Raw genomic sequence first — 15,601 nt, 5'->3', positions numbered from 1 at the left:
GTAAGCAGTTACTATTTGCATAACTTTTCATCTCTTTTTAAGCTTTTTCTTAAAAACATTTGCCATTCTTAACACCTTCATAAATGCCTTTTTTTCCCACTACTTCATCTCTGGATGCACGAACCTATATAACAGGCCAGGCCATCCACATGCCATAGGCCATGAGCCATCCGCAGCTTTCAGCATTAGAAATCAATCTCACCAGTAATCGTTTGGTAATGCAGACTGTTTGGACATGCTGTATACAGACCTCGCTTACAGAGGTCAGAGTATTATACTAAAGGATATGTAGTTTAGACAACTGTAAAAATTTGTCTCCCTCCTCTGCACCAAGACAGACTGAACTTTTCTACCAGGAATTTCTTTGTGGTCCATATTCAGACTGTGAACTCTTCAGGGTAAGAAATTCTGTGTTTGTTTAGTGCCAGGAAACGGGAATCCAGTAACGACAAGAATTCTGTTTTGCACCTTCTCGGTGTTACACTATTTAGCCTAAAAAAATTTTTTTTTAAGACTCTTGTTCTACTCACCACATTCTTACTTAGTATACACACAATTCAGGATATCTTATTATGTAATATTCTTTTCATTAGTGTCTGAAGATTCACTCTGCAGTTCCAAGATGCTGGTAGCTCCTGAGCTGAACTGACCTGCTTTTCCCAACTCATGGTTCCTCTCATCAGCTGCTGCTAGCTAAGCACGTCTTCATTAGCACTGTTACAATGAGAGAACTTATGCACAGACACACACATTTTATAGCAGGCACCAGCACAAACAAAGCAGCTAATTCTTTCTTTGCACACCAGCCCACACGCGACCTAAACTTCACTACACCTCGCGCGCATTTGAAGTTAATGCCATATTAAATTGGGCTTCCCCCGTCGTGGGATTCATAGGACTCACCTTAAATCATCTAAGGTGGCACAAGTTTGTTTCATTCATGAGGTCCTAAAGACTATGAGGCTCTTTCTAAAATGCCATTCTAGTGTGGAATAAAATCTGCATCCAAACTCAAAAAATCAGAATTCTCCAGAGTTTCTGATAGAACTAAAGAATAAAGGTATGACAGAACAAAGCAAAGGGACATGGGGTGATATGGCTGCTTCTTTTAATGGACTACTGGCACACTGAAGCAGTGAACCTGCTGTTCTTGGTTATTTTTGGTAGGCATTTTAAGCAAAAATAAATAAATAAAATCAATGATACTTTTATCCTTGTTTGTATGGCTCTTTTCCATTAGAATGTGTTTCCAGACTCTTACGCTTAATTAAAACTCATTGTTTCATGGGATAGTTTCTTCATGGATTTTATTACTTGAGTTACAACTGCTTTCCAGGTTACATTAATTAATTGGCACAGATCTTCTCATCTTAGTCTATCCCACACAACATGTGAGCTAACTCTAAAGCCTCATGTGGCAACTATACCAAATCCACTCAGATAAGTGACTTATAAAACAGTGACACCTTTTATTTGTATCATAAGACTTGATAAAAGCAGTTGTATTATCAGATACTACATAAAATAAGTGTTCAACAGACAAGAACAAAAACTGTCACTTTTAATTTTCAACTTGCAGTGTTAAAAAGGGGGAGGGAGGAGGAGGAAGGGGTGAAAACTCATTTGGATCAAATCTGAATTTGGCCAATTGCATAAATAAAAGATTATACAATAAAGAAAGAGAATACTAGAGGGGGAACAGAGGAAATCCAACCAACTGTTCAATAGCCAGGTAAAGGTTTGCTTAAGGAAAGTTTTGCAATTAAGGGCTGGTATTTTATTCCCAATCAACTATTATTTCCTTCTTGCTGTTAGCTACACTGATGAGAAATTTTCTTACTCTTCAATAGCTGGTTAAAAGACTAATCAATACAAGTTGGCTAAACAGACGTTTTCAGGTAGGTGAACACGCACATTCTTATGAAAAAAGACAACTTTATCGTGTGAAGAAAAGCATAGTTCTCTTAAGTCTGACTGTGATAGAAATGTTATAGGGAAAGCACCATTTTAAGACCTATTTAATCAAGTTAATCTGTATTGAAATATTGATTACTCTAGTTTTGATTAAGGACCACTTACGGAGTCAAATTAAAACTAGAAAGATCCTTTTTCAGTAAATGCCAGCCACCCCAAAATCAGAATGCTTGTTTTACATGCAGTTATACAGGTGGAATGTGCACACACTTAACAGTTTACATACTATTAACAAGTGAGAAAAATTAAATGTAGGCATTAAAATCAAAATCAGAATCTGACAGTGTAGAAAACAGCTGTTCATCTTTTTACAAAGAAATTCTAATATGATAAGGAAATAAAATTTTAAAAATTTAATTTTACATTTTTAGGCTAAGAAATTGCAATGCTAAGAAATGGGACAACTTGAAAACCAAGCTGGAGAAGATTATTTTAATTATCTTATTGTAGGATTGCAACACAGAACAGCAAATAAAATATGCTCTTCCAAGGATATGCATCATTCCTCCTCCTTACTTTGCAAAAGCATATGGCAAAATACTCTGTTTTTTAAGTCTCCACAAGTAAATGTGAACAGCACCAACATCTAACAGCTGATGAAGGACACTGTTAAAACCTGCAGAAAGTGTGAACAAATTAAATTCTCACCACCAGTTTCAGCTCCTTTTGCCAAGTCTCATGTGCACTGTAAAAGGCTTCATTAAGAATACATTCACCAAATAACAAATGAAGGAAAATGGCAAAAATACTATATTTTAAGGTAGACTTAATAGACCTGCAGGGGAAAGGAGAGAAACTACACTTCAGAACTACTACAAGGTCAATACATACATAAATGCACACACAACAGAACCAGGCATTTAAGCCTAAAACATGAAAATACTAGCACTGCATGACAACATGAAAAAAGCTGCTAAATTTCATAAAACATGTAGAAGAATAAACAGTTTTACAAGGATTCTTCAATTTTGGAAGAAGCAGAAAGCCAATTATTTCCAAAACACCAACATAAATGCAATTTTCAATCTATATGTTTTTTTTCCTGGAAAGAGCAAGAATACAGTGACAGAATAAGCATTTTAAAAATCTGTACAGCTTGCTTCCAGTTTAAAAAGAAGGAATACTAGATACAGATCTAAAACATTTTTCTGGTATTAACTTATGTCTTTCTTACCCCAAAATACTAAATGCTACTCTGTTCCATAATTTTGTCTTCTGTGCTGTTCTTCTTACATTATTTCCCCCCTTCACCAGTTTGCTTTCTGTTACATGATGACCTTTATTTTGTAACAGTCCCTAGCATCAGTCAGATACTCACTAAATTCTTGCTAGCGCTTTTCTCATACTTGCATGACATTAATCCCATTGCCCAAGACTCAAAGTGCCCTTTGTGTTTGATTTCTTCAAGATACTTGCAAGCAAATAATGGAGAAAGAGATAATAAAGAAACAACTAGCAGCTCCAACTTAAAAAGCAAAGTCAGAAATACACGTCAACACATAAATCTTAAGTAGAAGAGTATTTAATGTGTACTTTCAACTTCACTGAACATTAACTTACCAACTGAGTAACTGAGGCTAGATTGTAAATGTCTGACTTCGCTGGGCATTTAGAATAGCTATGCACTGTTGCAAAGTTCTGGATTAATTACAGTAAACCTGACCGGATCACACTGAAAGTATACCTTCAAATAATGTCACATTGTACAGTAAAAAAACAAACAAAAAATCCCCCCCAAAACAACTGATTTACTGAAAAGAAACAGTTTATGTCATAATGTGCACATTTGAAAGCTCCTTGATTCAGACAAGGAAAAGAACATTTTCTTCTCTTGGTTGCTGACTTACCATAACTAGAAAGTAAATACATTTATCAATTTGATGAATGAGCATATCCTGAAGCTATTCTGTGTATATTAGATTGCTTATTGTTCAAGCTAATGGGTCCATCATTCTGAAAATAATCTACTGTCTCAAACATTTCCCCTATGGTTAAGTTGGCTTGCACAAGCATGTAATAGGGAACAGTCACAGAAGCCTAATATGATCTTCCTATTTAAAAATACCACTGAAAAGCAGTGATTAATCACCATACAGGCAGCATGAGTAAGAAAAGGTCCATGTTCTGTTCTGTAACTGAATTCTCTCTCTCCCCCCAATAACATGATTAGCAATTCACAGGCAATAACTAAATCTGTGTATACACACACATATTATATACATATATACACATTCATACATACATATAAAATCTAAAGACCCCAGTAGATGCATCTTTTGTCTCACACAAAATATTCTGAATGAATTAATCTCAGAATATTTCCAAATAAAGGAACAACAAATTAATAACAAAATATCTCCATTCTTAATTATTTCCCCGCTTATGAAAAGTTGGGATAGGACTTGCCAATTGGTAACAGATACACTGCAGTCTAAACAATGAATACAGAGACAACTAATTACAATCAACAGAGACTGTAGAAGAGGCCATGGTGAAAATGGACAAAAAGAACACTAATATATTGTAAAAATATTTAAAAATACCCACCCAAGAACTTTAGGAGAACTCAGTAGTGAATCATTACCCTCTCATTTAGAACTCTCTCGATACCTGAAGTTTAAAGGTGGCTCTGTCTAAAAATGAAAAGGACTCCAAGGAGATCCAAAGAACTCCAATCCTGTGAGCCTGCTGTTTCTACTAGATGACTTAACAAAAGCTAAAATTAGTAGACAAGAATGGGAAAATCTGCCTGGGAATAAAAATAATACTGCTTCTGCAAAGGGAAGTTCTTTCCTTACAAATCTCTCAGAAGTTCTCTGAGGGGGTTCAGCAAGCATGAGGATAAGGGTGACTTGGCTGACAATCTCTACATTACCAAAAAAAATTACACAGAATCACAGACTGTCTGGTCCAACCCCCTGCTCAGAGCAGGGTCACCTAGAGCACTGGTTGCCTGGGATCATGTCCAGTCGTGTTTTGAGTATCTCCAGGGAAGCAGACTCCACAGCCTCTCTGGGCAACCTGTTCCAGTGTTCAACCACCCTCCCAGTGAAGAAGTGCTTTCTTATGTTCAAGTGGAATTTCCTGTGTTTCAGTCTGTGCCCGTTGCCTCTCATCCTACCACAGCACCATGGAAAAGCTTCTGACTCTCTCCTCTTTACACTCCATCATCATACATTTATGCACACTGGTAAGATCCCCCCTCAGGCTTCTCTTCTCCAGGCTGAACAGTCCCACCTCTCAGACTCGCCTCATATGTCAGATGCTCCAGTCCCTTAATCATCCCTGTGACCCCTTGCTGGACTTGCTGCAGTAAATCCACATCTCTCCTGTAGAGTGGAGCCCAGTACTCGACCCAGCACTCCAGGTGTGTCTCACCAACACTGAGTAGATGGGATGGATTACCTCCTTCGACCTGCTGGCAACGATCTACCTAACGCCGCCCAGGATACCACTGGCAGCCTTTGCCACAAGGATGCACTGCTGGCTCATGATCAACTTGTCTATCAGGACCCCCGGGTCCTTCTCAGCAAAACCACTCCTGAGCCTGTAGCCTGTACTCGTGCATGGGGTTATTCCTCCCTAAGTGCAGGACTTGGCATTTCCCTTTGTTCAACTTAATGAGGTTCTTCTCTGCCCATTTCTCCAGCCTGTCGAGGTCCCTCTGAATGGCAGCACAATCATCTGGTCTATTAGCCATTCTTCCCTATTTTAAGTCCTTTGTTAAACTTTCTGAGGGTGCATTCGATCCCATCATCCAGGTTACTAATGAAGATGTTAAACAATATCGGCCCCAGTATCAACCCTTGGCAGACACCACTAGTGACTGTCCTCCGGCTGGACTTTGTGCCACTGATCACAGCCCTCTGAGCCTGGCAGTTCAGGCAGTTTTCAATCCACCTCTCTGACCACTTACCTGGCCCACACTTTATCAGCTTGTTTATGAGAATTCTACGGCAGACAGTGTCAAAAGCCTTGCTAAAGTCAAGGTAGTCAAGTCATCCACTGCACCCTCCCACATCCACCCTGCCAGTCATCTCATCATAGAAGGCTATCAGGTTGCTTAAGCACGATTTCCCCTTTGTAAATCCATGCTGACTACAAATTTCCCCCGAAATATCAGAGTACCTCAGCAAAGGCTTTTAGGAAAACTAAGCAGCTACAGTATAAGAGGGAAGGGCCCAACATCAATTAATAGTTCTCAACCATTAATAGGGAGTTATTGTTAAATGACCCCCTCTCAGAAGGGCAGGAGGTCACCAATGAAGATATCTGGGGTCTTGAGGACTTTAATATCCATATACGATCTGAAGGAGGAGAGCAACGAGGTGAGAAAGTTTATTACTGATACAAAGTTATTCAGGGTAGTAAGAAAAAGGGCAGGCTGAAGAACTACTCAGAATCTAAAAGAGCCAGTATAATGGTGGAAATCCAGTGTGATAAACATGGGGAGACACAGTTTTAGCTTCACCTATTGAACGATGGCCTCTCTGAGATGACAAGCAGTATTTTGGGGCTTTGATAGGCAACTCCAAAATAACCATGAGCTCTCTGCTTGGCAATAGTCCAAAAACCCCCAAAGTCAAATATTAGGAATCATTAGAAAAGTAAGAGAAAATAATTATGCCACTGGACAAATCCACGGCTTGCCTGCACCTTGACTGTGTATAGTTCTGGTTCCCTTATCTCTAAAAGGAAATAGTAGAGTTGAAAAAGGCTCAGAGGAAGACAACAGGAATGATCCAAGTTATGGGACAACTTCTGTACAAGGAATGATTAAGTAGGGTGTGACTTTTCCAACCTGGAAAAGAGACCATGTAGGGAAGGTGTGACTGATTGTGCAGAATCACAAATGGCATGGACAGATCAGTCAGGAACTGACATCTCTTCCAAAACAGGAACTAGGAGCCCTTAAATGAAGTTGTTAAGAGCCAGTTCCAAAACAAAAGGACCAGAGTCTTCACATAAAGAAACACAGATCTACAGAATGCTTTGTAAAAATACATTTTCCATGCAAAGTTTTTACACGATACTAATAGGAGGCTGGACAAGCACTTGAAAAAGAGGTTACTACATACACAAACCTAAAAAATAAGCTTGCATATAATTTTAATACATTTTGTAGAATTGCTCTTCCAAATATCACTTAATATCTTGCCCAAGTACAAAAAGTAGACAAATGTTCTGTCTGAGGTTTTGTAATACATGTATAATTTATCAAGACATTGTAATTAACTACACAGTAATTTTTAAGCAAAATTCCACTTAAAGTGGTATAAATGCATGAAATATCAGAGAGATTTGTGAATTGCTTCTTAAAATGAAGTTCATTTGATATTTCTGTTATAAAGCCCTGAATATGATCATACTTGCAAGCCTAAAATCACAAGTATTGAAGATGATGAATAGTGACTTCCTCAAAAATAGTTTTATACACAATAAGTTGTTACACATGTAAGAGGAATTAAGCAACATCTGTTGACCTACTGCTCTGGCCATGAGAACTCTTCATTCTATGTCTACTGCTAGTAAAGTATTTCATAATTCAACTGGTATGGTATTAAGTACATTTTTATTTCTGTAGCCTTTATACTGTGGCAGTGTTTCACGATATGAGCTGTTCCACTGTGTTATTCTGAAGCAGATCCTGCTTAAGGCACACAATCTTCATAGTACTGACATAGCATGAAACATCAAAGGAAGCGAATTGTAGCAGGAATACAGAAAACAACAACTTTTATTTCATTTCTTCCCTCTGCTTTCCGACATTCATACTTCAGAGAAATTGAGGACAGAGTTCATAACAAAACAAGTTGTCCCATAAATAGTAAAACAAATGAAATCTGGTTTCCTGCAGATTTGTGTGTAAGAAACATACCTTGAATATGTACTGTCATAAGGTGTTCCTGATGTCTAATCAGTGCTGAGATGAAGCATAGTGTTTTCTTTAATACAGATATTATTATGGTCTCTCTCTGCTACCTGATTCCTTATTTTCACACAACATGCAAAACCTTAACCCATGACCTCTATTCTTCTGTCAACTGTGGTTGAATTTGTCAAAGGGATTTAAAAGCTGCTTCTGCACTCTTTATTAGCTTCCTCTGGCATATGTGTGTGCATGCATGCACACACACGCACACACATATATATACACCCATGCCCACAAGCAACACGATCAGATAAGTTTTCTTGAACTGAGCTAAGATAACAATGAAGCTGGGATGTGATTAGATCACAATTTAACTCTGTAAACTAATGCAGAAGCAAACTTCTAGAATCTGTTTGTTTTTTTTTTTCTGCAAAATGGCCATGTAATCATCCAGGTAATGTTTAGCTGCAACACACTCTTTGTTACATTACACTGTTGAGATTAGTGTACTTCATTTCAATGATATGGAGACATTACATGTTTAAAAATCAAGTGTTCTCCAAATGTTTCCAAGAAACCAGATAAAGTCCAATAGAAAGCTTTCAGAAAAATACCGTGTATTCAAAAATTCCTTAAGCTTGCAACATACTATTCCCTTTAAAATCAACATTAAATATACATTGATCATTAAAGTACAAGGATATAGAAATTTGTTTGATATGCCAATCTTATTCCTAAAACCCCAAGATGCTCTTACCTTGAACTAGATCTTGACTTGATGTCTTCCTTTGCAGTCCTTTCACTACTATTGTCTTCATTGTTCTCCATTTTTTTCTCACCTGGTTGCTTTCTCTTCTCCCACTTCTTTTGCTGATTTGAGATGATTTCTGCTTCTCCTTGTGACTCATTTTCTACTCCTACCTGTGAACCTGAGGAATGTGCCAGGCACTTAGAGGAGACTGGCAGTTTCTGCTCTTCCCTGCCAAAGTCTCTGTCTGCTAGCAAAGCAGGAGAAGTTTCAGGTTTTAATGTTTCCTGTGCAGGGACTGAACTGTCCAAGTTATCCACATGGTCCACTTCTTTAGACTTTACTAAACTATACGAAGCATTTACAACACTTCCTGCAGAATGTTTAGTCTTTAAACCTTCAACACTGCCCTCCCTGCTGTCTTCACAGCTGCCACAACACACACAGGAATTAATTAGACAGTTTGTGGCAGCTATACTGAGCTTATGAGATTCATTCTCTTCCTCATTTGCTAACGGATTAGCAGATCCAGCAACACAACCGATAGCTGCTTCTGGAGTTGTTACTGGGGATTCTGAGCTAGAGGGAGATTTAGGATTAAATATTACAGTAGCAGATATTTTCATTCCACCTGTCCTGTGAGCTATCATTTCTGCCATTTCTGCATCATCAGCATATGCATCCCAACCATTGAGGTATAACTGTGAATCAGGACCTTCTAAACAGCTGCAGGAATTTTGAACTGAGATGCCAGACCTCTGTTTGCTATCTTCAATGTTGTTATTATTGCTTAAGTCATTTCCCACATCTTTCAGAAGCAAAGTTTCCTCTGTCTGATGACCATTCTCGTACAGTAGAGCGTCTCTATATTGCAGGTTCTGTTTTGAACTGTGGCAAGGGTTATTCACCCAAGCAAAAGTATCATTTACTGAATCCAACCCAGCAAGAGCTTCTCCTGCTCCATCTAGGTCATCCATAAAAAAAACTCTGTCCTCTTCATCAGTTAAATTGTCAAGATGGTGTCTTGTTGGTGAGGCCTCTGTGCTAGAACCATTTCTTAGACTAGGTCTGTGAGCTGGAGACTGACAGATGCTTGGAGGGGAAAGCAGAGAAGACATCTCATCCCCTACTCTGTGTACCATCCGATTCAGCTGTTCCAGCTCCTGTTCATCATACTGCATAGAACAAGCGAGCTCAGCCTCCTTGTTTTCAGCTTTTGCTGAAAGCTCCTTTGCAGGCAAAGTTGCAGTTATGCCCGGTGTAATGACAGAGGGCACTTCAGGATCTGTTCTGACTGGAAAATCCACATCTTGAGAGATACAGAGATTACGTTCTAGTGTGTGCAGTTCATCCTCAGTTAATGTTTGAAGCAGATCCCTAAGAAAGAAAGGAATACACACATGAATTTGCATTTGCAGTCACAGAAGACACTGACGTTACAGATTTTCCAGAAGCTTTTACAGTTAGCAAAGAAATTCAGAAATTGAACTCAGGAGCAGAGTACTTTCAGCTGTATAACTCAAGGTGTATTTTGTATTCAAATTCAAAACACGTGTGATTGATGATGCCTGAACCTGAAATTACTTTTGCAAATGCAGGCTACCAGATTATCTACATCCTTGCAATGAAGCCAAACAATAACTCAAAACACATCCCAAAAATAAAATAGATGTTCCCCCTCCCTTCTGCTTAGAGCGAGACAGTGTTACCCACATTAGATAATTATGTCATGTAATTTTTTTATTCTGCAAATTTGACTTCAATTAGCATACAAATTTGCTATCTTTGGAACTAGACCCTGAAAATTATTGCACAAAAGAGTGCAGTTGAAGTTTCACAGCATTACATTATCAGATAAAATGAATTTATTAAAAAAATCAATATCACTTTTGCAGTGCTGATGTCTTAGAAGTCTCAGACTGCAATAGATAACAAATTTTAACATTCTGGAGACATCCTAATCTGTTCAGTGTCTTCATACAAACTATTGTAGGTCTTGGTGATTACAATAAGGTTACAGCTGTTTTTCTTCTGCTTTCTGGTATTAATACCTAAATATTGAATAGGTGAAAAACAAATAAAGGAAAAATAATCTGACAGTTTTCCATTTTGTCTTCTCAGTAATTCTTTGCACTTTGGTCCTTTAAAGAATGATGTTCACAAATAAATATAACAGCTAAAATGTTAAATAGTATATTTAATACATTAAAGGCACTTCATTACTTTTTTTTCTGATTGGTCTGAAAAAAATACTGAAAGTATATCTTGTTCTGCTGCAAATAATACTAACTAATCTTCGATACACTATTAATCTACTTTTAAGCTCAGTCAACTTCTTAAAAGAACTCAAAATTAAGATGAAGTGCCAAAAGAGCTACTGCAATATTGAACCAAAATCAGAGTTGCTTCAATATCCACTCAAATGAAAACACTACTTGCAGAAGAAAAAAAAATTCTTCCAGGTTTGAAAATGCAACTGAGAAACTGGTAGTTGCAGTTATTCTATTAAAGCATAAATCATCCAAAGCTCTGCAATTTGAAAGACTCACTAGACCTAAATGGGGTGGCCCTGTCTATTTTCTGTCAGCACAATGGCAAAAACTTATCAAGAGAGGGAATTCCTTTCAAGTTATTTCAATATATTCCCCTTTTCCCTTACTTGCTGATAATGTTTTCACTGAGTTAAGGCACATCTTTTAAAGAGAGAATTGTAGCAAAGTCAAACTATTCCACCTTCTGGAGAACGACTGTGGCTTGTCTCAAGGGTCATTTAAGTTTATAGTCATTTGTCTCTCCCATCAACATAACTTGGATTTCTGTTACTTCAAAAACTGGGCTCCTCCATTTTACTGGCTGCTCAGAAGGCATCACTTAATTTGTGCTTGTAACCGAATTAACGCCCCAGCCAAGGCCTGCAGATTTCTCTTACCATGTAACAGAAGGATCATGCACTTAATCAAATGACCATGGTACTGTACATTCAGTCACATGAATATGCCTTTCCCCAGCAATTCACAGCTTTGAACCAACCCCTGGATTAAGCACCTAAGTCTCTCTTTCCAAAATAGAGTTGTGATAGGTCCTAGCATGAGCAAGAAGGGATGATCTAATATCAGAGTTTAAACTATTCACCCAAAACATGGGAGAATTGGATACAGCTCATTCTCTACCTGAAGGATTTCCCCATTTTCAAGGGACTGCTTTTATATGCAGCTTCCACTTCAGAAGCATAGGGTAAATAAAATTCAGACCTAAAATGAAGTGCTGCTGCATCTGTTTATTTTGTGTTACTTATAAAACGCTTGTGCATAACAGTCTCAAACGACAATTTTTTAGGTGCTCATAGTCCAAAATAGCAATACTCAGAACCCTTGATAAGATTGGAGATACAGTATGTCTCTAGAAAACATGGTTTAGCAGAAGCCAAAATGTTTGCTTTTATGCCTGCCTGATTCTTCACATCACGTAACAGCTTTGCTACCTAATAATCACTTGTCTGAGAAGGGAGAGAGCCAAGTTCCAACCCCTGTTTCAGTGGATATTTCTAAGGAATTTTGTCTTCTTGTAGTTCTCATGACGAAATGAATCTGTAGTTGCATGTATAGATAGTATTTTATCACAAGAATGTTCAATTTGACAGGTAAATAAATCAAGTATTCATGCCTAAATCAGATGATATGCTTTGTATACTTACTAGGCAGATTAAAGTAGCTTGGCAGAAATTATGAAAATATCTTAGTTTAAAAGGAACTGAGATAACACTATTACATAATTATGCACTGATAGTATGTTTAACATACCAATGCTAATTCACTGATACCTCAACATACTTTATTTATACCTAAATCAAAATTAACACAAGCATCTTGCACAGATTTTAATTAAAATACTTGAACTCATTGCTTGCCCCTCCACCACACCAAAACCTAAAAAACTCTCTGAATTCTTTTGGTTATAAAGTAGCAGCTGAAAGTACTATTCTTGGTCTAACTGGCAGAGAGCCTACACATACAACAATCTTTATTGTTTTCAGAGTTTCCAACCATCAATAAGACACCAAAAATATAGCTGATTTGCCTAGCCAACAGATATTTTCCTAAACCAGTTCTGATTTAAGTACGTGGATCTGTGTAAATACAGTACGTCTCTACTTTAGTGACACTTAATAGAAGAAATCTTTTAGAATATTCAGCTTAAAAACAGCCTATAATACAACAAAATTATCATCTGTATATTTGGGTTTATTCCATGAGTGAAAATATTTAGTTGGCTAAAAAGTTATAGCTTACTAAACTCAGTGGCAAAATTTACTGGGATGTGATCATAAGATGTTTTTCTTTTTTCTTGCAACAGGCACATGACTAAAATATAGAATGTAAATATTTTAACAGAAGACTCCTTGAGTCTATTTTCATGCTTTAGCTACTAGTGATGGAGACTGAAGAAATACTCCTGGGAAAAAAATGCTCCCTTTTTGCTAGAGAGGAGTACAAATATCTAACTCCAACTTCCATCATAGGTTTCTGTGAACATTCACAAGGAGCAGGAATTGAAATCTGATGAGTTAAAAAAAAGAATCTGTCATTTAAAAGAAAGGATCTAGATAATCCAGATAGTTTAGGTATTATTTAAATTAATTTCTTTATACTACATAAATACGTTATATTGTACACTTTGCTGTGTATAATACTGTGCTGCAGACATTTTGCTTTCCTTCCTTATTTCTTATTTGTATTTCATTGTTCTTTATTCTCATTTCATCTCTTTTTCTTCAAGATTATTACTGAAGGTTTTTTTTTATTTTAAGTTCAGTTCTTTCAAATATTCAAATTCTTTGGGTGGGTTCCTTGACATTCCTTCAATTCCCAGGCTACTGTGGAGATGTAATTTCACGTTACATTTTAATTTGCTTTAATTTTTCACAAAGCTCTGATAAATACTGTTTCACTAAGGACACTATGTGAACTCTGCGTGCCTAGACAACTGAAATCTTACTGCTTATTTGAAAGAATAAATATGATATAAATCTTAGAGTATATCAGAACTCCTGTTTCCAAAAATGAGACTAAAACATTCTTTCCATTTTTAAAGGCTGCATTGGAAAGGGCTGTTATTGAACAAATAAGCATTTTACTAATGTGTTTTCAGCCCAATCATTAAGTTCTGAGTAACTGAAAATTAAACGGACTAAGCAATAAACTGACTTCATTGATTTTCATTTTCCATGTTACAAAATGTAAGGAGTAAGCAGAAAGTAAAGATTATGAGAAGTATATTAGGTTTTAAATATTTTTTGGCTTTATTAATCCAGTAGAATACAATGGTGACAATTTCTGCAATGGCTGTAATATTGGGAATGAATAAGATATTTTTAATGTAAACTTCATTGACTTTCTAAGCTTCAGTACCATTTCTTGTGTTTTTTTCAGAATTTTACTAACTTAAGTTTTGCCACTCAAAATTCATGTGTTTCTTTTTTAATCAGTTTTTTTTAATAAAACCATAATCATTCAAAATATAGGGAAAAAAGTGGCATTAATTTGTGCATTTTAATCATAAGATTTCAAGATCAGTATCACTAACATACCTAAAAATAAAACTGTATCTCTTCCATACAGAAATGCCAGAAAAATCCTCAAGGGGCACAAATGGATATGGTTTGGACGTTCATAAAAGCTAACTTCAGACATGACTCCTCTCTGAACCACTCCCTGATGCAGCCTAGTTTCTCCCACAGGAAATGCTTCACCTCTCTCAACTGGTTAAAGGAGACTAACCTATGGATAGGTTACTCTCTTCCAGATAACCTTAGTCTATGTAAAAATTCTTCTTACATCAAACCATCATAATGACTGACAGGAATGGAGATAACCAGGTGAAAATTGGACATAAGACAAAAAAGCTTTTGCCAAATTATCTTTAGAGATTTATAGGAATGAATTTGCATTTATGTATAAGAAATTTAAATTCTCCTAAAATTTTAGGGTCCATGGATTTACACACTCAGAACAAAATACTTTGAAAGTGCACTGAATATAAAGATCCTTTAAAGATATAGTTTGATTTCTCCAAAATAACAAATCAGTCCTTTAAAAACCTCAACTGAGAAAAACTTATCTTAGTGTCCTTTATACTTAAATTAAGCCAAAAAACATATCTTTAATGGTTATTTAGACTAAAATACAATGAAAAGAGGTATATATAAAATGATCCACCCTTTAAAAACAGATCCATGGTATGAAAAACTTACAATAATTTCTATTAGATTAAGAATGATCTTAATATTGCACCATGACATACTGAGAAAATGTAATTAGCCTAGTTAAACTGAAACATTGATGCTAATTAGAAACAGGGTCTCCCAAAAATAAACTGCAACTTTAATATTTCAGGCATCATCCACCAACAAGGAAAAACTGAAATGTAATAAAATGGTATTCAGAGACAGGGAAATTTTATAAAGAGACAAAAAGTTCAGTAAACTCCAGTGAAATGAAAAACAACAACTAGGTACATCAGGTAGATGAAAGGAAATATATAACTTATGGTTCACACAGTAACCACAAAAATGGTTTTCTAGACATCTGTGTGTACTATTCAGGTCTCTAATTTTCACTACAGAAAAGATGCAATTACAACAATCTTTTATTACTTGCCTTATTTTTCTTAGTAGGGTGTGAAAAGGTCTGAAGAGTTCAGACATATCTTCTGGCTTGTGGTCCAAGTTTAATGGTCCCTCGGAGTAGACTACAAGGCCACTGAAGTTCAGAAACATGCACGAACACACACAAAAATCAAAATTTCATCACACAGAGCAACTACTGAATGAGTAGTCAGAAAAGTAACTGTGCATAAACATTAAAACTACACTCAAGTTACAGGTGACATAATTTTTGTATTGTTATCTTATTTTACTCTTTTTCAACTGCAGTTTAAATACCATGCTATTTAAAGCAACAGGAAAAAGGCCCCTTTTTCTTACCCCTTCCCTCCCTCAGTATGGGAGA

The 15,601-nt window shown here is 36.5% G+C and overlaps 1 protein-coding gene across 5 annotated transcripts in view; it reads right to left on the bottom strand.

The window, feature by feature from the left end:
• The window catches only part of ZFYVE28 (zinc finger FYVE-type containing 28), a 158,393-nt gene that overhangs the window by 33,841 nt on the left and 108,951 nt on the right, over nucleotides 1–15,601 (bottom strand). For all 5 annotated transcript variants that reach the window (XM_064511525.1, XM_064511521.1, XM_064511522.1 and 2 more), the window contains exons 7-8: nucleotides 15,251–15,352; nucleotides 8,604–9,971 (exon numbers count right to left, since the gene is read on the bottom strand). In XM_064511525.1, the coding sequence (XP_064367595.1) occupies nucleotides 8,604–9,971; nucleotides 15,251–15,352 (1,470 nt within the window). The remainder of the gene's footprint in view (nucleotides 1–8,603; nucleotides 9,972–15,250; nucleotides 15,353–15,601) is intronic.

The sequence above is a fragment of the Dromaius novaehollandiae genome, chromosome 4, assembly GCF_036370855.1.
Source record: "Dromaius novaehollandiae isolate bDroNov1 chromosome 4, bDroNov1.hap1, whole genome shotgun sequence".
Taxonomy (NCBI): domain Eukaryota; kingdom Metazoa; phylum Chordata; class Aves; order Casuariiformes; family Dromaiidae; genus Dromaius; species Dromaius novaehollandiae.
Note: the sequence above shows the minus strand (reverse complement) of the source record. Positions and strands in the feature narration are given on the sequence as shown.